This window comes from Bison bison, unplaced genomic scaffold (assembly GCF_000754665.1).
Source record: "Bison bison bison isolate TAMUID 2011002044 unplaced genomic scaffold, Bison_UMD1.0 scf7180017864527, whole genome shotgun sequence".
NCBI lineage: Eukaryota > Metazoa > Chordata > Mammalia > Artiodactyla > Bovidae > Bison > Bison bison.
In genome coordinates, this window is record NW_011495078.1 from 12,079,149 (window position 1) to 12,104,020 (window position 24,872).

Consider the following 24,872-nt stretch of genomic DNA (forward strand, 5'->3'; position numbering starts at 1 on the left):
GTCAGGTAACTGTCTGCACCGAGGTGTCCTCAGTTTAAGATGGGGAAGACAGCACTGAGCTCATGGGGGTTGTTACAAAAATTAAATGAGATAATACACAAATCTGAGATAACACACAGAACTAGAACATGGTAAAGTCTAATAAAGATTACTTTTTTGAGGGGGGGGCCTGTCTTTTCTTTCTCACATCATTTTTTTTTTTTTCAAAGAAGAACACACCCATCTATTAAGTTTGGTAGATATTCAACAATGCCAATGTTCAAAAAGGGCTTCCCTGATAGCTCAGTTGGTAAAGAATCTGCTTGCAAAACAGGAGACACCGGTTCGATCCCTGGGTTGGGAAGATCCGCTGGAGAAGAGATAGGCTACCCACTCCAGTATTCTGGTCTGGAGAATTCCATGGACTGTATATATAGTCCATGGGGTCGCAAAGAGTCAGATACGACTGAGCGACTTTCACTTTCATGCACACACAAAAAAGATAAGCATGGTTTCTACAAACACCTCGTCATTTTGGACTAAAGTAGTTTGTTGACTACTAGGAGTGACCCTTCCTACAAGCCTGTGGAGTCTTGTTAACTGGCACTTGTATGGACAGGCTGGGCCTGATTACATGGGATCGCTTTGTATACAATGGAAATTTTAAAATGGTATGACAGTATTTATATACTACTGGTTATATATGCTGACCCTGGTCTATGTACATAATATCCTTCCTGAAACATAATGTGTGTATTTGAAGTAACTTCTGCCTTACCAAGAGAAACAAAATGCCCAGGTGGGTAGTCAATAAGCCTTAGAATGAGCACAATCTAATTATCCTTTATTTAGTGTAAGAAAGTTAAAATGTCTACTTCAAGCATCACTTGGATTCTATCCAGGGTCCTGTGTCTTGGTTTACTGAACTCTTGAGCAGAGTATAGGAAGGGAAATCTTTGACAGTTTTATGTCTTATGTCTGAAGGCTAAAGTGTCATATTCAATCATGAAGATTAAATCCAAGAACAGGACAGAACTAGTTTCGTCTACTTGGCCACCGTCCATTCAACTGAATTCGAGTCAGCTGAGTTTTCAACAATTGCATCTTCCATCGTGAAAAGCACAGGCAACCACCAGGACACAGAATTCCCAGGTCAACGTTTCGGGGAGGAGGGTGAAAGCGTTAGTCGCTCAATCAAGTCTGACTCTTGGTGATCCCGTGGACTGTAGCCCACCAGACTCCATGGAATTCTCCAGGCAAGAATACTGGAGTGGACTGCCATTCCCTTCTCCAGGGAATCTTCCTGACCCAGGGATAGAACTCAGGTCTCCTGCACTGCAGGCTGATTCCTTCCCGTCCGGGAAGCCCATGGAAGGACAGGAGTATTAAATGATGTTAAGAGTGCTGTTTTCCATCCTCTAGCTTCTGTGCTAACGCAACGTAAGACGAAAACATTGTTTTTAGATGTCGTTTTTCCCCCAACCAAGCAGATCGCGGTGTATCTCCCACACGCTTCCCGAAGGAGATCAAAGAACTTACACTGTACAATGTGCGAGATCAGGAGGGCAGCGCTGTTGTCATTACACGCCAGCCTGCCTTGAGCCAGGTCCTGCTTCACCTGCAGAGCGAACAGGTACCTGCAAACGGAAGCAGAGACGGGAGTCATACACAGAGAGGTGGGCATCCAGCGAAAAGGGCAGAGCGTTTCCGCAACAAAGTCAGGCTCAACCGTGGCAGCCTTTACAGCGAGGACCTGGTGAAAGGTACATAAACCAGGGAACAAGAGAAGTCTGCACAGGTGGGATGAATTCCTGGTGCAACTGGCTGCAATGTAAATATTCACACCTCCCTAAAAACACTCTTGGGAGACATATGCCGCAATCTTCACACAATGAGTGACGCACTTCATTTTATATGGAGAGATAACAACCATAAAAATTAAGACTATAACTTACCACCCTGTATATTTTTATGGGGCATAGGACGCATTTAAACTTTTCTCACAGATCAGTCAAATATACTAAAAAAATGGCTCTATGGCTCGGACAATAACAGTAGGTTATTATGGTTAGGAAGAGCTTTGTCGATGGAATTGGAAACACATGAGTATCTTTTTTTGTGGTGGAACAGTCACTCAGCTTCTTCCATAAGCTGCCAGATGTGTAAAAATCCATTTATTTAAAGATTCTTTTCTTTATGTGGTAGAATGAAGCTAGTAAACATTTTTAGTGGAAGAGAAAAGTGGATTTATAAATCAAAGAAATTAAGTAAAACCAGGGTGATGTTAAAATCGATTTGAGAATATCAATATGAACTCACAGATTTGTAGGAAGATATTTGCTAGTTTGGGGCTTCTCTGATGGCTCAGACAGTAACAAATTCACCTGCAATGCCAGAGACCTGGGTTTGATCCCTGGGTTGGGAAGATCCACTGGAGGAGGGCATGGCAACCCACTCCAGTATGCTTGCCTGGAGAATCCCATGGACAGAGAAGCCTGGCAGACTACAGGCCACGGGGTCGCAAAGAGCTGGACACGACTCAGCACAGTTCCTTCCTTCCTTGCTAGTTTTGTCCACGGTCGAGAAGAAGCATCACACTGGCAGCAAGCAACCCTCAGCAGCTAGATTCTGGCTCTCACACAACTACCATTTGAAGGATATAAAGGCAGGGAGAAACGGTAGATTCCAGGCTCGGAGGAGGGAAAGGTACAGAGTGAACCTACACTATCTAGGTATGCCAGAGGGCAAACAGCTTGCAAATATAAACGGGCTCTATTACAAGGGAAAAAACCTGGAAGGGGTGTCCACCGGCCAACACTGGGACAACTTAACAGCAGCATGAAGGGTTAATGTGAATCAAAACACATGGGACTAATGAAATTTCGTTGAGTACATTATAATACTCAGGATAAAAAAAAGAGAGAAAGCAGGAAAAATGAACTGTATTACCATTTGAGGAGTCTGTTAAAGCATTCTGTATTAAAAATTGGTGATAGTGAAAGTTGCTCAGTCGTGTCCGACTCTTGGCGACCCCATGGACTCTATTCAGTCCATGGAATTCTCCAGGCTAGAATACTGGAGTGGGCAGCCTTTCCCTTCTCCAGGGGATTTTTCCCAACCCAGAGATCTAACCCAGGTCTCCCGCATTGCAAGCAGATTCTTTCCCAGCTGAGCTATAAGGGAAGCCCAAGAATACTGGAGTGGGTAGCCTATCCCTTCTCCAGCGGATCTTCTCGACCCAGAAATAGAACTGATGTCTCCTGCATTGCAGGAGGATTCTTTATCAACTGAAACAAGGAAGCCCAATATCAATATCAAGGAAGCCCAATAAAAATTGGTAATCTAAGGCAGAAAACCGGGCATGTAATCTGTCTCTCCTGTAGGAAGAGTATTTCATGATATACGGATAGGTGGCTCTAGTGGTAAAGAACCTGCCTGCCAACGCAGGAGACCTAAGAGATGTGAGTTCAATCCCTGGGTTGGGAACATTCCCTGGAGGAGGACATGGCAATCCACTCCAATATTCTTGCCTGGTGAATATAGACGAGCCTGGTGGGCTACAGTCCATTGGGTCGCAAAAAGCCAGACACAATTGAAGTGATTTAGCATGCACAGATACTCCAGGTAGATGAGGCAAAATTCTACTTTACAGAAGAACACCAACAAATAACACAACAAAACAACAATTATAAAACACTCATCCTACAGCCTCTAAAGAAATTATTGACTCTGGCAAGGATTGTTCTTGGTGTGAAAACCACTTAGGCGTTTGGACATTTGAATGCAGACAAACTCCCAAAACTTTCCTTCAGAAGGGAAAGGTCAGAATGCTACCACCCTAACTCAGCGATCAATCTCAGCATCACTAATGAAACAGAAGCACACGGCATCGCTTACGAGGGGATTCTAGTCAAGAATGTGTAACTTATATCTGTCAAGCTTTTAGAACTGAGGTCTAGTTCGCAGGGAATACAGAAGACAGAGAAATAAGTTAAACAGGAAGCAATCCGACAAACTTAGGAGGTGGGTTATCTCACAGTACAGCTGGTCCAGTTTTTTCAACAAGACGGTACCACGAAGAAAAAGAGAGTCTGCTAGATTAAACAGGGTTCAAAGGCTGTAACAAACAGTTGCAATGTGGGGTCCTCCAGTGAATCTCACTTTAGATGAGCAGACATAAATGACATCTGGGCGACAAAGGGGGACATTTGAATACAGCCAGGGTATTAAATGAGATGAAAAGTACATGTATAAACACAGAAAAAAAATCAGAAAAGCTCTCCCTGAGGTGCTAGCAATGCTCAGCTCTGGGCAATAGGAACATGGTAGTTTTATCTTCTTAGTCACATTTATCTAGATATTCTAAGTTTCTACACTGTACATGGATTACTCTTGTAACAACAAAAGGGTCTTTTTAATTTTTTAAAAAAGGGCTTTTAGCAAGACTAACCACAGAGGTGTCATGAAGAATCAAATGACATAACACATGGAAAGCACAGTGACTAGAATAAAAGCATTCAATACAAATTAGCAATTTTAAAAAACTGAATAAGAATGAATCCCCTTTAAGTCATTTGTGTGCGTGCTAAATCGCTTCAGTTATGTCTGAGTCTGTGGGACCCTAGGGACCGTAGCCCATCAGGCTCCTCGGTCCATGGGACTCTCCAGGCAAGAACACTGAAGGGGGTTGCCACGTCCTCCTCCAGGGGATCTTTCTGAACCCGGGATTGAACTTGTGTCTCTCTAAGTCTCCTGTGTTGGCAAGCAGCTTCTTTACCACTAGCACCACCTAAGTCATGTAGGACCATGAGTAAGAACTCAAGAACTACAGAGGCATTTCATAACCAGAAAAACACAAACACCCAAAGGTCTACCAGTTGACAACGACCTTTCCCCAAGCCCCCATAATGTTCATTCATTCATTCATTCTCCTTCTCTGTCTCTCTCCCTGGGAAGTCAAAGCAGAATAAAACAGAGCGTACAGAAATAGTCACAACATCAGCACACAGGTTTACATGGGAAGAGGTGGCACAAACCATCTCGCTGGATTAGGCTGTGGTTATTGTTTTTTGAAGCCAACATTTCTTAGAACTACAGGCTTTATTTCTTATCTGTGTAGGAAGAACGTGTGTTTTAAAAGCATGACATTGCAAATGTAACCAGCTATCAGTTTAAACAAAGGGCCCTGCGGTCCAGAGACAGAACTCAGGGTTCAGGGCCTCTGGGGAGGGTCTCTTGTGGGTGTCAAGAGGGTGTGGGGTTCCAAAAGCTCCCCTCTTTCATTAGAGTGCAAAGCCCGAGCTACAGGATGCAGGAGGAACCTGTCACTCCCTGATTACGCTGACTCTTCCTGTCCTAAGGCTCTTGTAATCCCACTGGGCACCGTGTCATCTTGTAATGTCAGCTGTAAGTCAGGCACGCCGGCTGCAGGGCTAACTTCAGAAATTCAGCAGCACTTTCTGCACCATAATTGAAGCAATTCCCATTCACAGAAAGTGCTCAGAGCAGAAATCAACTGTCCTTGGCAGAAGGGTGGGCATATGAGGGGGTAGGCGACAACAGTGGTGGGGCCAGAGGGCTGTCACTTCCAGGGCCCTAGGGGGAGGAAGCCACACCCCTCGGAAGCCATGTTTTAAACACATTCGGGAGCTCTTACTCTTTCTGCCACTTACTCAATGTACATGACGGTGTCCCAGCCAGCCAAAGACAACACTGCAGCAGACCCTGCACGGCAGCAAACTCAGATAGGTGCCCTCCGCTTAGAAGAACACAGCCAGGGGACTTCCTTGGCCGTCCAGTGGTTAAGGCTCCGCTTCCACTGCACGGGCCAGGGGTTTGATCCCTGGTCGGAGAACTAAGATCCTGAGCGTCATGAAGCGTGGCCAAACCGCCTCCCCGAAAAAACACAGCCAAGGAGGAACTGGATCCTACTTAAGATGCGATGTTCAGAGAGTACTATGTCTGACCTCACCAGCATAGCCAAGTAATTCCCAGCTAGGCCAGAAGAAAGCCTGGTAATTTCTTTTTCAAAGACCCCTCCTAAGTGGTTTTAAATTTGCACTGAGGAGTCAGTACTTAGCTCCTTCCAGATGCTTGAGACCTGGTGTCAGGAGAGCGAGAGATCCAGTGAGAATGTAGTCCAATAAATAGAAAGGAATTCAGCCTCTTGTTTAACAGCGAGATGCAATTCAATCTTTGATCTATACAGACGGGGAGCTGAAAGCTATTCCTGGAGGCCCGAAGAATTAGCTCCAGGTCGAGTGCGCTTCGAGTGCGCTTCAAGTCCGCTCAACGGCAGGCCCATTTCCGTCTGTCTCGCTCTCATCCGCATGTCCCTTGCCTGAAGTACTGTCCCCACAGGGCTTCTCCCAGATCCTCCCTCCCTCACCATCTGCCATGGAAAACTGCCAGGAGTCTCAGTGGTCACATTACCAGATTTCTGCTTAAACAGGACTCTGCGACTGTGGGAGTTGACCCCTTGGATCTGGGAGGTCGCCTTCCCACCATGTATTGCAGCAGGGCAGAAAGGGATATGGGGCTTCTAAACTTCCGATCAAGTTTATCAACCCTGAGCCAAAGGAATTCTCTCGTCGGGAAAGACTTCTAAGATGTCAGTTAACTCTGGGAGCCAGAAAATGGCAATAACAAAACCCCCAAACCTGCTTGTGGCAGTTGAGGAATTTATCAGATTGGTCAGAGCAGCTGTCAAGATACCAGGAACACACACACACGCACACACACACACACGGCTGACTGGTCACAAGCTGTATGGAATTTTATAACCAGGACCAGAAGGGTAGAAAACTCCCAGGTCTCTAGAGAAAACTGAAAAGGTGCAAAACTCATTGCAAAGTAGAATGGGGATAAAGGTGCGGGGAGTGGGGGTGAGGTGGGTGGGGGCGGGATTTAATGCTGCCAACTCCCTAAGCAGGATGAAGGCCCAGTGAGATGCAGGAGGAAAAGGCTCATTGCCGGCCAACAGCTGGACTCGCCTTTAGATTCATTTCAATGTTCTGAGCTTCGAGCATTGCACATTCCAACAACAGGAAAACCAGGCCCAGAAACCGACACACTAGCCCGATAACGACACGGCATGAAGATGCTACTGGGGTCGGCCCCTCCAGCCTGGAACTTGGGGCAGGGGGGTGCAGCCCCAGCTGCTTCTCCTTCACATGAAGCGTCCCAGCCATGTGGGTCCCAGAAGGCTGACGGTTTCTACAGGTCCCGGTCACATAACTGCTGCTTTCAAGGGATATAAGTGGAGGAAATCAACCAGTGGTGACTCATTCAGAACATAATGTGCTTCCATGGTGGTCCAGTCGTTAATGAGTCCGCCTGCCAATGCAGGGAACACGGGTTCGATCCCTGCTCCGGGAAGATTGCCCCTGCCGAGAGGCGGTGGAACAACTCTACTGACCCCGCGCTCTAGAGCCTGGGAGCTTTGAGGAGAGAAATCCGAGTGCCTTAGAGCCCGCGAGCTGCAACTCCTGAGCCTGTGAGCCTAGAGCCTGTGCTCTGCTACAAGAGAAGCCACCACAATGAGAAGTTGGGCTCTGCAACCAAGAGTAGCCCCTGCTCGCTGCAAGGAGAGAAAACCTGTGTGCAGCAATGAAGACCCAGCCATAAATAAGTAACATACAAAGCCATGGGAAGGGGCTTCCTGGAATCGCACGTTCGAGTACCCAGTGCCCCTCTTGATGCAGCCCTGGGATGCTCGGCAGGGACCTCCCACATCACCTGGCAGCAGCAGACTCTCGACTCTCACTCTCCCCAATCCTCTACCTTCCCTCCACCTGTCCCCATTCTAGTTATCACCCACCTGGTCACTTAAGTTCAAAACCTAAGCATTCCCTCCACTTCCTCACCGTCTCCACTTCCAACCCAGGACAAGCTCAGAACGACCCCACCTCCAGCACGTGTTCCACATGCGTGCGTCTCCTCCACTCCCACTCGTACCACCTCCCCTGCCACCATCACCCTGGCCTGGGTAGCTGCCGTTTCTTCTTGCCACCCTCCCCTCGGTATCCACAGCAACTAGCCTCTCAACACTACTTATCATCTGGCCTCAGGCCCACCTCAGTGCACTTTGCGCTCCACGTGCCTGCCACGAGAGCCCTCTTTTCAGTCTTTGAACATCAGGTGCCTCTTGTGATCTTGGGCACTGCCTAACCGTTCCGTCTACCTGGAAAGTTTGTCCTCTGAAAATGACCAACAGATCCTTGTTGCTTTCTCAGCCCCAGCATCCCAGATCCAACACTGTAAAGTCATCAGAAGTCAAGTCTCCTTCTATCACATCATCTACTCCATTACCTAAAGCCTCTTACCATTATCTGGTATTTTTCGTGTTTGTTTAATTACTGTGTCTGGTCCCAGGTGAGTCAGGCCTGTCTTTTCACCAGTACATCCCCCGTTCCTGGGACAAGGCTTTCACACTGTGTACATTTCATCACTATGGTTGATTGACTGCCTTCACCCTTCTGATAAATCATGGTCAACCACCCAAGATACTGTGCTCTGTACCGAGGGATGAGAAAGATGTGACAGCCTTCACTGGGAGCAGCTAAAGCTGAAAGGCAAGTGTGGCAACAATCTGGCTGGTCAGACTAGCGTACTTAGTCTTGAAAGGGAGGCATTTTATCTTCACATATTCCCACCAGGCTCTGCTCTCTTTTAGAACAGCATGTGCTTGCTGCAAATTATAAAATGGGTAATGTAATAGTAGGGCTGAGGATGATGGCATCCCTACTGGGTTCAGAAAATGACTCCCCTGGTGGTTCAGATGGTAAAGAACCTGCCTACAACACAGGAGACCCAGGTTTGATCCCTTGATCGGGAAGATCCCCTGGAGAAGGGCATGGCTACCCACTCTAGTATTCTTGCCTGGAGAATCCCATGGACAGAGGAGCCTGGCGGGCTAACAAGGCCATGGGGTCAAAAAGAATTGGACACAACTGAGTGACTAACACTCGCACTTGCCTGATACTGGGTTCCAGGCGCTCTGCGTATATTAGTGCTTATCCTCAAAACAACCCTGGCAAAGCAAGTGTTGCAGTCACATTGACACGGCAATGAACAGAAGTGCAGGGGGATTAAGTAACTAGCTGGCCACACAGCAAGGGCAGGGCTTGGCCACGCTTTCGAAGAAACGGACAGTTCACAGTCATTCGGCCACCGCAGCAACAGACAGAAACTGAGTTCACATCTTGGCTCCATAGAAGAGATTCATTCCCCAAAACTGCCTTGTGATGTGACAGACAGAAGAGGGAGAAATGTGACAGTAACAGATTACAGGCCCAGACACTTCATAGCACAGCTTTTAAGAAATCAGCTTGCAGGGAAACCGTGGTACTTTCTTTCTTCCCACGCTTGTAAACACAACTGGAAGAGAGGAAGGTTAAACTGTCTGGCAGAGAGCACACGCTGGTCAAGGCAACATCATCAAAGTGTTTCATCAGTCGACTTATAACATTCACTCTCTCTCTGTGGCACCTACAGCAACAAACACCCCATTTCCAAACCACTAACCTTGTGAGTTCTTCTTGGAGTTGAGTGTGGTCAGGTGGAAAGAATTTCACCACAAACTTGACGACAACATGCTTCGGCCCTAAAAAGGGGGGGAAAAGCAGCAAAGCATTTATGGATTTATCTTGCAAATGCCATTAAAGAAAAAGACACAAGAGGCGATATTATACACCAAATAGTGAGTCTCATTCCAAGCTGCTAACAGGAGTTTCGCTGACATGCAAGTCACTTAATTAGTTGGTTAAGTTTGGTTATTATTCATATTTTCACATTGTGGGGAGACAGATAGCTTTTTTTAATTAAAAATTAATCTTTAATTAATTTAATTTAATTAATTAAAAGTTTTTAATTAAAATTTAAAAAAAATTTTTAATTTAAATTAAATAAATTAAATTAATTTTAATTAAACAAAAACCTCATGGCATGCGGCATCTCAGTTCCCTGACCAGGACTGAACGCAGGCCCACTGCATCGAAGTGTGGATTTTCAACCACTGGACTGCCAAGGTAGTCCAGATACCTGTTTTTAAAAAATACTGTGACAAGGGTATTACACTGAGGCATCAAACTTTGTCTCTGGAGACTTAAACTATATCCAGATTTTAAAAGCAGACATGTTCTTCAAAAACTTTTCTGTCTGCTTTAGCCCAAATATGGGCTTCCCAGATGGCACTAGTGGTAAAGAATCCGCCTGCCAATGCAGGAGACACAGGTTTGATCCCTGGGTCAGGAAGATCCCCTGAGGAGGAGGGCATGGCAACCCACTCCAGTATTCTTGCCTGGAGAATCCCACGGACAGAGGAGCCTGTCCATGGGGTCACAGAGAGCGGGACACGACTGAAGCAACTTAGCATGCATGCACATTAGCCCAAATATAGGCTTAGAGAGCTTAAGGAAACATAATGAAAAAGTACATCAGTTATGTAATTTATTATTTCTGTCTCCAAGCCACAGCAGCTAATGTGTTCATTGCTGTTGGTTAAAGCCTTTGTTAAAGGTCTGGTATACCATTTTATTAATAATGCCCAACAAAATTAAGAAGCAGGTCTGGAAGGGGGTGGGCAGGGTGACTGGGAATGAGATAGGGAACTTCACAGAATTAGAATATAAAATCGATGATAAAATAACCATTTGTCACCTGAGTCAGAGTTTATTTTGCTGTATAAGCCACAATGCAAAAGCAATCTTACAGGTTCTGACATTTAGAATAACAGCAATAAGTTTATGTTCTATAAAATACAAGGTATTATGATGAAATCCAAATCTTAACAGCAGTGGTATAAAAGCAGAAAATGCCTTTCTGATCCACCTTTCACTATCACAAAAAATAGATGTTGTGCTATCGTTTCTATGATAACACATTCAAATATAAAGAAAACTAAAATGACGTATCATAAGGTGATGCTAAGTGATTTGTACAAAACGGAAAGAAAACAAGGCCCATGAGCACTGAAGCCAAGAGCAGCCAGGCTTCCTTCCGCTAACCACTCCCCAAATTAACAGAAATCCTCGCCTGTCAATTCCGGCTCACGAAAGAAGAGCAAAATGGAAAAGACAGGAACGTCCAGCTAATTCCGCACAGCAATTTTCACAAACGGGGATTTCAACGAGGCTACTTGGGATCCTTAGACAACCCGAGGCTAGGCAGATGCTGGTACTAAACAGAGAAAGACAGCCTTGTCACACGAGGCGAGTCGCAACCCACGGAGCTGGAAAGCTGAACCTCTGCTCAGCTGCTGACCCAAGCCACAGCCGCGGTCCCGGCTCTGACATCCTTCCACCATTTGCAGTTCCCATCTTGGGTTCCCATCAGGGACCAATGTCATCATTCGAGATGCTACGTACGCTCCCTCCAGCCTTCAGGCCTGGGGGCTTTTCTCAGCCCTGTGTCCCGCACACTTAGTCCCTGGCCAGCCGCCCAATAAACGGTGAACAATGGCTGTTTTGTTTTCTGCATTAATAATTGCTTAATTTCAATGACAGAAGATCAACATCAATTTCAATTGCATAAGGGCCCATTTAACACAGTGCGCCTGTTTATTACACTCACATAAACTGCTGTAAGTGGCCTGGTGGGGTTTCTTAATCAGACATAAAACCGACCCCACGAGGTCCTGCGTGTTTCATGCTCAACTAAAGGCACGCAGCCTGGGTACCAGCCTCAGACTCTTGCCTGGTCTTTGGCTGCAGTGAGGCCCCATGTGGGATGAACTGGAGAAGAGAGCTGTCTCTGAACCTGAGCCCCAATCAGAGGGAGGGGCGAGCGGTTTGGTGCTGCTGCACAGTGAGAGGAAGGGGAAATCCAAGTGCATCCTTTTCTAACTTCTCTCCCAGACCCTCCTTAATCTTTTCTTCGACAACTCTGTCTAAATGCAGGCCAGACCTCCTCTGTTATGCTCACCATTCAGACAGACACATTTTGGGGCACCTATTTTTTTTTCCCCCAAATACCACTTGCACCCTAATTTCACAGGCTTTGAAAAGGCAGCCCAGAAATCCTAACGGCAATTTTATGAAGAAATACTTCCACCTCCCTCTGCAAAAGTTGACAATAAAAAACACGAGCACAGACAGAAACCAGCTCAACTGCCCTGGGCCTTAACAGCCAGCTTCAGTCGTTAATCAAAATGACATCTGACTTTTCCAAGCAAGGTTCTGACTACCAAATTGTTATATATTAAAATCGCAGAAGATGCATTTGAATAGCATGTAAATTAGTGGACGACAAAACACAATCGTAGGGCAGAAACAGAGGAGGTGGCTCCAGGGCTCGTCGCCGCAGGGCAGTGGGCGTCTAGACAAGGCTTACATCGGACATCTCTGTTAAACAGGAGGGGCGCATACTTACTTCTAATCTGCTTGACAATAGGTTTCAAGAGATCCAGCCACACCTACAAAGGAAGAAAGCAGACACTGAGACACAAATTCTCAATGATGAAACTTGCAAGTATTTTGAGACTTCACTAGGAGCTGTTCAAATCAAAATAATTTTGAGGGTTTGAGGCTGCCTGTGCCTTTTTTTTTCTTTTCTCTAGAACGCTGTAACTTATATTTTCTCCCACGTTTATAGAACAGACCCGAATTTGCTAAGAGTATCCCTGAGCTTGAAAATCAAAATCTCTCCTAGACGCAAATAGTTCACATGGCTAAGAATTTTCTATTCTCACTGGTACTTTTATCACAGCTCAGAGTTTTATTCAGTAAACATTAATGCATGATTGCATGTCTGGCTACAAATGGAGTAAAATACACACGCTCTTTAGTGAAACAAAATTCACGTATGTAGATGCACCTACAGAACAACACAGCTTTGAGGGGTACGGAAAGGGAGTATTTATACAACACACCTCTGCACCAGACGCCATCCATAAGCTATTTACCTCTCAAAAGCAAGGCCAGAGGATTCCTGTTACTCAGGAGAGAAATCTGAGACTTGCAGAGGTTCAATAAATATCCCAGGCCCTCAGCTAGAGAGTGTGTCAGGGCTAGGACTGAAATAGGTCTGTCCAACTTCAAAGTCCAGACTCTCTTCACACACAGTCTCCTGAGCATGCAATCTGAACAGCAAAATTTTAAAGAGAGAGAGGGAAACCAGTTGCCTTTCATAATAAAGTATAAGTTGACTCTTGAACTTGTGATCCTGTGAAAGGGTTCTACTGAAGCTCATATTTGCATATACGATAAAAACAAGGTTAATGGGCTTAATGGAAGAGGGGTTTTATAAGTAAATACAAAAAAGAGAAACACTCCTAAAGAACACTATGCAAAAGAATAACAGGGTAACTGATGACAAAAAAATGCCAATTGCTCACATGAAAATGTCTAAGTTTAGAAGTAATTTGCACTATAAGCGCAAGTTTAGTCAATATCATTTCCACCCAGTAAATATGCAACTAGATGTGCCTGCCTGCAGTGCACGTGTGTATTTGATAAACCTGAAGTTGGCAAGAGTGCCAGGAGATGAACACTGCCTTACTTCATTGGTAGATGCATGAATTGGTACCATGTTTCTGGAGACCAATTAGGGAATGATTATCTAAAGCCTAAAAAGTATTTACAAAGATACTCTTTCATCCAGTAACTTGACTTTTGACGAATATTTGAGAGTGTGGGAAACTGTTTCAGAGGTAAGAAAGTGGGTTATTTCCTCTTTTCTTCTGCCTTTCTACATTACCCATATTACCTTCAATGATCATCAGAATTCTCATAATGAAAAAAGGAAGTAAAAATTTTAAGTGTTTATTTACTTATTCAGGTTAACCTTCCCCATCACCTATTTCAAATAAATATGTTTTCCTAATGAAATTCTCATTTCTACACTCCCCATCCCCAACCAGTCTGTTATGTGAGAAAAATAACAAAGGCGTTACGTTGCCTTAGGATCATCTCCACTGTCATACTTTTAAGACCCAACCTTAAATGAGAGAGAATAACCATTCAAAACAAGGGTCTTGTGAGATGTATTATTTTCCTCTCAAGAATCTTAAAAGATAGCAAAAAATCCTCATTGACAGATGAAGAAATTGAGATTCGGAGCACAGCTGCCCAGGGTTGGGATTTGAACCCTGTTCTTCAAACCCATTTACTCCTTCAACAACACACCACTGTGTCCTTCTGCTGGGTTCTGGGAATGGAATGATAAGAGACCAGTCATGGTCCCTGCTTCATGGAGAGTAGGGTCTAGTGAGAAAGGAACCAAGACTTTCCCAAGAAAAGTAAAGAAATACCCAGGACCAAAGCACTTTGCCAACAGAGGTCCATCTAGTCAAGGCTATGGTTTTTCCAGTAGTCATGTATGGATGTGAGAGTTGGACTATAAAGGAAGCTGAGCGCCGAAGAATTGATGCTTTTGAACTGTGGTGTTGGAGAAGACTCTTGAGAGTCCCTTGGACTGCAAGGAGATCCAATCAGTCCATAAGGAAATCAGTCCTGAATATTCATTGGAAGGACTGATGCTGAAGCTGAAACTCCAATGCTTTGGCCAGCTAACATGAAGAGCTGACTCATTTAAAAAGACCCTGATGCTGGGAAAGATTGAAGGCGGGAGGAGAAGGGAACGACAGAGGATGAGATGGCTGGGTGGCATCAGTGACTCAATGGATATGAGTTTGAGTAAGCTATGGGAGCCGGTGATAGACAGGGAGGCCTGGTGTGCTGCAGTCCATGGGGCCGCAAAGAGTCGGACACGACTGAGTGACTGAACTGAAGACGAAAGAAACCAGGGGGAGTCCCAGATGACTCTGAGCATCAGGACAGAGAGGTCTGACTCAGTTACAGGTGGGGATGAGGCAGGAGGAGGGCTTGCCTGAACGTGACATTGTGCTGAGATCTGAAGGGGATGAGAGAGGTGAGGAGAAGCTATGAAGACCTGCAGTAGAAACCCCTGTGCAGATGGCTCAACATCGTGACGGGAGACCAACATGACTGCAGAACAAGGCTGGTGGGCCAGGAAGGGGCCAGACCCCACGTGAAGGCACTTCACTGTCATCCTGAGAACATGGTGAAGACTTCTATAAGTACAGGGCTGATACGATCAGATCGACACTTTGAAAAGATTAGTCTAGCAATGTGAGAACAGACCGAGGGGTCAGAACGGATGCAGGATGCCTGCTGTATTCGTGCAGGAAAAAAATGAGGGCATTTTGGATCCGGAGGGGAGAAGCAGAGTTGGGGAGAAGACGGCGGACTCAAGAAAAATGTTAAGAGGTAAAATCCAGTGGGACTGACTGATGGGCTAGATGAGGTGGCCGAGCAGCAGACAATAAGCAGAGTGACACTGAGATGTCTGCTGTAGGCGTCTGGATGGAGGCTGGTCCATGCCGAGACAGGCAGCACTGGAGGAGGGTCAGGACGGAGGGGTTCTAGACACTTTCATGAGGAAGAGAGAGTGTGGGAGCAGTGGGACACACACATCCGAAACTCAGAGAAGCCTGGACAGGAGATCTCCCAACACCTAGTACTCCAGGAGGACAAGGCGGCCTCGTGGAGCCCAGAGGATGAAATCCATGGGCACTGATGACACGTCTGCCAGAGAATGGCCAATGGGAGCAGATGAGGACAGAAGGAACGAAAGGGGAGAGTGGGGTCACGGAAGCCACGGGAACATGATGTTTCCGGAAGGAGGAAGAGCAAGAACTGCTGGACTATCAGACAAGGCGGGAACTACAGGATCTGTGGGTCAGTGGACTTGGAGGTGGGTCTGAGAGTCGGGTGGACAGCGAGGAGACAGGAAGGATGAAAGGCCTTTCCAAGAAGCTTGGCTGTGAAGGAAGAGGCCAGAGACTGGGAATGGGGAGGAGAGAGAAGAATCAAACAAAGGTACTGTCTTTTAAATTTTTAATTTTTTTAAATGGGAGGATAACTGCTTTATTGCGTTACAGTGTTGTGTTAGCTTCTCCTGCACTACAACATGAATCAGCTATATGCGTACACATGCACGCACACACACTCACATACATACATGTCCCCTCGCTCCTGGACTTCCCTCCCACCCCCGCCCATCCCAGCCCTCTTGGTCATCACAGAGCACTGGGCTGAGCTGAGTTCCCTGTATTATACCGCAGCCTCCCATTAGCTGCCTATTTTACACATGGTCGTGTACATAAGCCAACACGTCTCTCACAATTTGTCCCCCTCTCTCCATCCTCTCCGGAGAAGGCAATGGCAGCCCACTCCAGTCCTCTTGCCTGGAAAATCCCATGGGCGGAGGAGCCAGGTAGGCTGCAGTCCATGGGGTCGGGAAGAGTCCAACACGACTGAGCAACTTCCCTTTCCCTTTCAGTATTGGAGAAGGCCATGGCAACCCACTCCAGTGTTCTTGCCTGGAGAATCCCAGGGACAGGGGAGCCTGGTGGGCTGCCGTCTATGGGGTCGCACAGAGTCGGGCACGACTGAAGCGACTTAGCAGCAGTAGCAGCTCCATCCTCCCTGTGTTCACAAGTCCATTTTCTACGTCTGTGTCTTTATTTCTGCCTTACAAACGGATTCATCAGGACCATTTTTCTAGATTCCATATCTATGCATCAATATACTATATTTGCTTTTCTCTTTCTGACTTACTTCACCTCTGTAGGCTCTAGGTTCATTAACAAAGGTACTGTTAACTGCTTGTCTCCCATAGGAAAGACCTGCTGTGCCTGGAAAGGGGAGGGTTTGAGAATATGATCAAGAAGGGATAACCACTACCCTAAGACACCTGAGATGGTGTGAAAAGACAGCTTGAGAACACAGGCCATTTGGGGAGGGAGCAGAAAGTCTAAAGGTAGATACATCTGTCTCCACTTCTGCGTCGGGAAGATGAGACAGTTCCTCTGATGCCATCTGTCTACCCCTGTAACATCTGAGGGCTGGAGGATCAAGGCAAATGGAGAAACTCTGACACAGCTGTGTTTGCTGGAGTTGAATTAACTGGAGAATTCTAGAAGGGTTTCCTGTGACGGCTGAGCGCCCACTTACAAGCCTGCCAGCCTGTGCTCTTGTGGCCTCTGGGGCTGCCTCAGGGGAACTGTCTTTGAGCTCATTCACCATCGCCCGTTCTGTTGCAGAATCCGCCTAAACTTCTGCAAACCCGCTCAGGACCCAACAGCTATGCTCTGGCGCGGTAGCTGCCAATTTTATGAATTGTTTTGAAACATCTCTCTTCTGTTTTTGGCATTTCTGTGGAATGCATCAAATACAAGCACCCATTTGAGCCAACTGAGCATGTGGTTTTAGAACACGGAGGTCTGGGAACATCAGACTGGCCCGAATGAGCCTGTCGGGTGAGTTCTACAGCGATGAGGCTCCAGGGCCTTGTAACGTCACAGCTAAACCGGCCTCGGTGAGGACACTGGGCCTGCAAGAGCCTCTGTTTACCAACGAGATTGATATTGCAGGGCTGAGAGAAAACACCTTGCCCATGGAGGACATAAACCACTCTAAATGGAGGAGCTGGAGGCAGCAAGAAGGAATATAGGCTTGCTGTTCGACTGGTTACAAGTATTGAAGCTTGAAATATAGAGAGGGCTCTGGTGTGCTTAGTCGCTCAGCCGTGTCTGACTCTTTGCGACCCCATGGACTGCAGCCCACCAGGCTCTTCTGTCCATGGGGATTCTCCAGGCAAGAATACTGGAGTGGGTTGCCATGCCCTCCTCTAGGAGACCTTCCTGACCTAGGGACTGAACCCAGGTCTCCTGCATGGCAGGCTGATTCTTTACCCTCTGAGCCACCAGGGAAGCCCATGAATACTGGAGTGGATAGCCTAACCCTTTCTCCAGGGGATCTTCCCAATCTAGGAATTGAACCAGGGTCTCCTGCATTGCCAGCTAATTCTTTATCAGCTGAGCTATGAGGGAAGCCCACACAGAGGGCTACAGGGAAGTATTTGAACTAGACCAGGTCCTCCTAGACAACTCACTTGTTCCTTCAGCCTAAGAAGAAGAGAAGCACGTTCCAGATGAGTAGCAAAGGCAACAAAAGCACCATCTGCCTTTGACTGCCAGAAGATCTCCAGAAGGTCACAACTGTCATCACCCATCTCTAACCCCACCTCCTACAACTTCTGCAACCACACCACACGCCCCTGTGCTCACTAAAATCACGCTGCTGGTCTCCAGAGCACAGCTGGAGATCCACATTACCTGACTGCAGAGAGATGTGGTTAAAATGGATGGGCTTCCAGAAATGCCACACCTGCTCAGGAAGACCTCATGGAAACAAAACACTTCCCCCACTGGGCTTTGAAGGCCTGGAAATTAAGAGTCTGCTCAGGCTGCCATCGCAAAGGACCACAGATGGAGTGGCTTAAACAACAGAGATCTAGTTCCTCCCAGTTCTGGAGGCTGAAGATGACCCCGGTCTGGTCACCCCTGAGGGCTCTCGCACTGACTTGCAGATGACCCCCTTCTGACTGCGTCTTCACCAAGCCCCCGCTCTGCGCACACGGGCCCAGTGTCTCCCGGGTATCTCCTAGTTTCCTCTTCTTAAAATTGATATGGTTCAGACTGGACTAGGGCCCGCTCTAACGTCCTTATGTTAACTTAATTGCCTCTCCGAAGGCCCTGTCTTCAAGAACAGTCACATTCTGAGGTGCTGGGTGTCAGAGCTGCAACATACACATTTCTGGGGTGGGGGGACGTAAGAGAGCCCACAATACCTGTGTTCCACAACTTAATTTCAACACAGCTCTTCAGCCCCATTTTGCCCTGCTTGCCTGCATCTCAGCCAGCCTCCCTGTTTCCCTTTGATCCCCTATTAATGTCACTTTCCTCTTTTGGCATGTGTTTTCTGCCCTGAAATACGCTTAGAGAAGAAATGCTTTAATGCCTAGGTTTCAAAGGCAAAGCAAGATGAATCGCTGTCCCCAAAGCCTTTATGTTTTTTTCCTAAACATCTTTTCCCCCTATTGTTTGGTAAGAGGCATTTCAGGTGGGTTTTGTAGGCAACTCAAATATTTGAGGTACTTTTAGAAAGGGTCTTATGAAAAAAGAGTCACTTAGGAACTTCCCTGGCAGTCTATTGGTTAAGAATCCGCACTTCCACTGCAGGGAGCACGAGTTCAATCCCTGGTCAGGGAACTAAGATCGCCTCTATTGTGCAGTGCAGCCAAAAAAAAAAAAAAGTCACTTAACATGACATTAGGCAGAAGGACAGGCAAGAGGTGATTTCCTGATTTCAGTGTGCCAGGCACTGGATAGGTACTTTACACACTTTCGTTTAATATTCACAACAAAATGGTTGACACACGAAGGAAGCCAAGTTCAGAGAGCTTATTTAAGTTGTCCAAGGTCAGACAGCTGGGATTTGACTTCAAATCCATCTGACTCCACACCTGTGCTTTTTCTGCAACATAATATGCTGCTCCTCTAAAAAGACTCAACAGTTCATCCTTCTTTTTCTTAATGTCAAAGCGGCATACAACAGAAATATTTCACCATCAACTATAAGATATACAGGAACCAGATAAAATCTGATACAAAAAATTAACCAGTGTCTAGAACTCACTGCAAAAAATTAATCTTCCTGCAGGCTGGCTCCTATAAGAAATGACTTTACTTTGAACTTTTGTTTGTAATAGTTTGCTTGAATGCAATTTTTCATATTGATCTTAATTGGTGGCTCAAATGGTAAAGAATCTGCCTGCAATGCAGGAGACCCAGGTTAAATCCCTGGGTTGGGAAGATCCCCAGGAGAAGGAAATGGCAACCCACTCCAGGACTCTTGCCTGGAGAATTTCATGGACAAAGGAGCCTGGCAGGCTACAGTCCATGGGGTTGCAAAGAGTTGGATATGACTGAGCGACTAACTTTCTTTCTTTTCATATATGGCTATATATATATATGATATTAAATGTGGCTTTCTTTTTAAAAACCTATACATTTTTAGAGAGTTCTGGTCAAACTAGAATAACAGGAACTAGATTTCTCTTCCTACATGAAACACCAACAACAAAAAGAAAAAACAAGCCATTACATCTGAAGATCTGAACACCAGTGAGAAACTGAGTCATCCCCGAGGAAGAAGAAACTAGAATCACGATGCCGATGACTATACCAGCCTCTGCCTTGAGCACGTCTTCAGGATATGGTGCAGAGAGAATGAATATAGCAGAACCTGGCAAACTCCATGAGCTGAAGAGATGGGGTTGAGCATGCCAGGGATCAAGGCAGAGAGGGTTTGCAGGAAAGTAGGAAGCACGCAGGAGAGGACAGAGCGTTACCAAGAAAGCAGCAGAGGACTCATCAGTGAGTGCTCATGTGGAAAGTAGCCAAGATGCCTCAAAAAATTTAAGAAACAGAACACAGAAGGATTAGAGCTAACAGGCTTGATGCTCACACAAGGCCAGGAATACGACCTATTCGCTCTTGATTCATGAACACTGGTTAGAGTACTGAAGGGTCATCGCTAAGGAGTAGGGATAATTCACACACTACACCACTCCTACCTAACAAGAATTAAAAGCCAGTTCTGACCGGACTAAATTACTTCCAAATAACTTACACGCACCTCCCTCCTCCAAACACAGTACCATTCACAGGAATGCAAAATTACCCAGCACTGAAAACAGTAAAATTCACAGTATCTGATATCAAAAAAATCACCAGTCATACAAAGAAGCTGGAAATTATGACACATAACTGGACAAAACAAAAACAATCAAGTCCAACCTAGAAAGGACACAGATGTTAAAATTAGTAAAATAAAAAGGATACAAAGACAGTAAGACTGTATTCTCTATGATCACAAGGTTGAGATATGGAAGATTTTAAGAGGAATCAAACTAAACTTTGAGACGAAGATACATAATGTGACATAAACACACACGTGCACAAGATGAGATTAACACCAGATGAAACATGGCAGAAGAAATACTAGTGAACCAGCAATAGAAGCCATCCAAAATGAAATAGAAAGAAAAACTACCAAAAAATTAAGAATGTCAGAGAACGATAGAATAACTTTGGGTAGCCTAATACCCATGTAATTGGAGTCCCAAAGGAGAGGAGATGGCAGGGGAGGAGGAAAGAAATGAAAAAATATTCAAGAAATAATGATCAGAAGTTTTCAAAATTTGATGAAAACTATAAACCTACAGATCCAAGAACCTAAGCAAACCCCAAGCATAAGAAACATGAAAAAATCTGTATGAAAGCACAAGCTATTATATGATCAAATTATTCAAAAATAATGATAAAAAGAAAAAAATTTAAATCAGCCAGAGGAAAAGGGATATTACATACAAAGGAGCAAAGATAAAGACAACATTAGCTTTCTTGACAGAAACAATGCAAATGAAAATGCAATAGTAAAAGATTTTTCAACACACTGAAATCATCTTAGAATTTTACACTCAGCAAAATACATCTTTTAAAAAGGAAAGCAAAATAAAAACATTTCCAAACATGAAAGCTCAGAGAATTTATTATCAGCCGAGCCACATAATAAGATATGTTAAAGGAAGCAGGAAAAAAACAATATCAGATAAGAAATCTGTATCTACACAAAGAATGAGGAACACCAAAATGGCAACTTCATGGTTCATATGTTTTAAGAATTTTTAAATTATTTAAGTCTCCATAGACGGTAACTGACTGGTAATCAAGTATACTTCAATAAAAATATAACTGATCGGTAAACAAAACAATGTAATACAGGTTTCATAACTCATGTAAAAGAAAAACTAACAATAGCAAAAAGGTAAAAAAAGTAGAGAACGGAAGCATGATGCAGGCGTGCTAAGTTGCTTCAGTCGTGTCCAACTCTTTGCAACTCCATGGACTGTAGCCCACCATGCTCCTCTGTCCGTGGGATTCTCCAGGCGACAATACAGGAGCGGCTTGCCATGCCCTCCTCCAGGGGATCTTCCCAACTCAGAGACTGAACCCAGGTCTCCTGCACTGCAGCTGAATGCTTTACCACTGAGCTATGTGAAATGAACCAGTATCACTTGAAGACAGGCTGTGATAAGTTGAAGATGAACATTCTTAACCCTAACACAACCATTCAGGTTACAAATCAAAGAGCTGTAGCTAATAAACCAATAAAAAAAGTAAAATGAAATCAAAATATTCAATTAATCAAAAGGTAGACAGGAAAAAAGGAACAAAGAGGGATACGAAACAGAAAACAAATAGCAAGATGACCCATTTTACGATATCAATAGTTAAGACTAAATGTAAATGGTCTACACACCGATTTACAAGCAAAGATAGTCAGATCTGATAAAAAAGGCAAGATCCAACTCTATGCTGACTATAAGACACACTGCTAATACAAATACACACACAGTTAAAAACAAAAGGATGGGGGAAACACTATTATGCTAACATTAAAAACTCTAAAAAACTGAAATGGTTAGATTAGTATCAAAGTAGACACTAGACTAAAGAATATCATCAAGAATAAAGAAGGTAATTTCTTAATGGCGGAGAAGTCAATGATTTAAGAGAAAATAAAATCTTAGGTATTTATATGCTTAATAACAGAATTTCAAAATACATGAAACAAAAACTGATCAAACTGCAAGGAGAAAGAGGCAAAAACACAATTATAGTTGGTGATTTTAATACCACTCATTCGATAACTAGTAGAACATATAAGACAGAAATTCAGTAAGGATAGAGATGATTTGAACATCACTATCAACTCACATGGCTCACTGGTAAAGAACATGCCTGCAATTCAGGAGAAGTGGGTTGGATCCCTGTGTCAGGAAGATCCTCTGGAGAAGGAAATGGCAACCCACTCCAGTATTCTTGCCTGGAAAATTCCATGGACAGAGGAGCCTGGTGGGCTACAGTCCATGGGGTCACAAACAGTTGGACATGACTGAGTGACTGAGCACATACATATCAACGGGTATGATCTAACTGACATAGATGGGATACTGCATTCCACCCACCAAAATTTACATTCTTTTCAAGTACACATAAAACATTTATCAAAACAAACCACATTTGGGGTCATGAAGGGATATCAATAAATTATTTAAAAGCCTTTCATGTCATACAAACTACATTCCCCAACAAGCAGAGAATTACATTAAAACTCAGTAACAGAAAGAACTGTGGAAAATCCCTATATTTGGAAACAAAATAACATACTTCTAAATAACAAACTTCTGAGTCAAAGGGAAACCAAAAGGAAATTAGAAAGTACTTTAAACTGAAATGAAAGCAAAAACACAATAAATTAAAATTTGTGACATGCTCCTAAAAGCCTCTTAACTTAAAAATAATCTATTGGTATAGAATCATCTACATGCAAGCTATAGATAATTATAGATAATTCACATAAGCAAAATTCTAAAAATTACAGTCTACCACCGAGAGATCATGATTAACACTTTAATGAAATTGTTCTCAGAACTGAGCTTGTATCCTCTGTGATGACCTAAATGGGCACGAAATCTAAAAAAGAGGAATATATATGTATCCTAATAGCTGATTCACTTTGCTGTACAGCAGAAACTAACACATTGTAAAGCAACTATACTCCAATAAAAAGTATAAAAAAGAAAAAAAAAGAATTGAGCTTGTATTGCATTCACCCTAAGAGTTTGTTCAAACGTATACCATGGGGTATAACATATACCTAGAGTTCCTTATCTAGGTGAGGACCTGGTAATCTGCAATGCTAAGGTGATACTGAATGCTGTTGCTGCTTGTTGGCCTGGGAAGTGTGATTTAAGACCCACTGACTTCATGTATATCCCTTCTACATCTTCTTCTATGAGCACTGTCCCTGGATACAAACATGTGTACACTTTTTAAAATACCAAATGAGATCATATTGTTTATAACTTAGTTTTTGCTTTTTAGTCAACAATGTCTATCTTTCCATTTTGTAAACTGTTTCCTCACCGAATACTCACACTACTCAAATTTTTGCATGTGAATAAAGAATATCTTGAATGGTCTAGTGGTTTTCCTTACTTTCTTCAATTTCAGTCTGAATTTGGCAATAAGGAGTTCATGATCTGAGCTACAGTCAACTCCCAGTCTTGTTTTTGCTGACTGTATAGAGCTTCTCCATCTTTGGCTGCAAGGAATATAATCAATCTGATTTCAGTGTTGATCATTTGGTGATGTCCATGTGTAGAGTCTTCTCTTGTGTTGTTGGAAGAGGGTGTTTGCTATGACCAGTGCGTTCTCTATTACCTTTTGCCCTGCTTCATTCTGTACTCCAAGGCCAAATTTGCCTGTTACTCCAGGTGTTTCTTGACTTCCTACTTTTGCATTCCAGTCCCTTATAATGAAAAGGACATCTTTTTTGAGTGTTAGTTCTAGAAGGTCTTGTAGGTCTTCAAAGAACCGTTCAGCTTCTTCAGCATTACTGCTCGGGCCATAGACTTGGATTACCAAGTGATATTGAATGGTTTGCCCTGGTGGAAGTGAGAAATAGATTTAAGGGACTAGATCTGACAGACAGAGTGCTTGATGAACTATGGACAGAGATTCAGGACATTGTACAGGAGACAGGGAGCAAGAACATCCCCATAGAAAAGAAATGCAAAAAAGCAAAATGGCTGTCTCAGGGGGCCTTACAAATAGCTGTGAAAAGAAGAGAGGCGAAAAGCAAAGGAGAAAAGGAAAGATATACCCATTTGAATGCAGAGTTCCAAAGAATAGCAAGGAGAGATAAGAAAGCCTTCCTCAGCGATCAATGCAAAGAAAGAGAGGAAACAATAGAATGGGAAACTAGAGATCTCTACAAGAAAATTAGAGATACCCAGGGAACATTTCATGCAAAGATGGGCTCAGTAAAGGACAGAAATGGTATGGACCTAACAGAAGAAGACGGAGAAGGCAATGGCACCCCACTCCAGTACTCGTGCCTGGAAAATCCCATGGACGGAGGAGCCTGGTAGGCTGCAGTCCATGGGGTTGCTAAGAG

The 24,872-nt window shown here is 44.4% G+C and overlaps 1 protein-coding gene across 1 annotated transcript in view; it reads right to left on the minus strand.

Moving 5' to 3' along the window:
* The window catches only part of FARP1 (FERM, RhoGEF (ARHGEF) and pleckstrin domain protein 1 (chondrocyte-derived)), a 275,711-nt gene that overhangs the window by 70,430 nt on the left and 180,409 nt on the right, over window positions 1-24,872 (minus strand). The window contains 3 exon segments of the mRNA XM_010831560.1: window positions 1,519-1,616; window positions 9,505-9,583; window positions 12,349-12,391. Coding sequence (XP_010829862.1) covers window positions 1,519-1,616; window positions 9,505-9,583; window positions 12,349-12,391 — 220 coding nt within the window.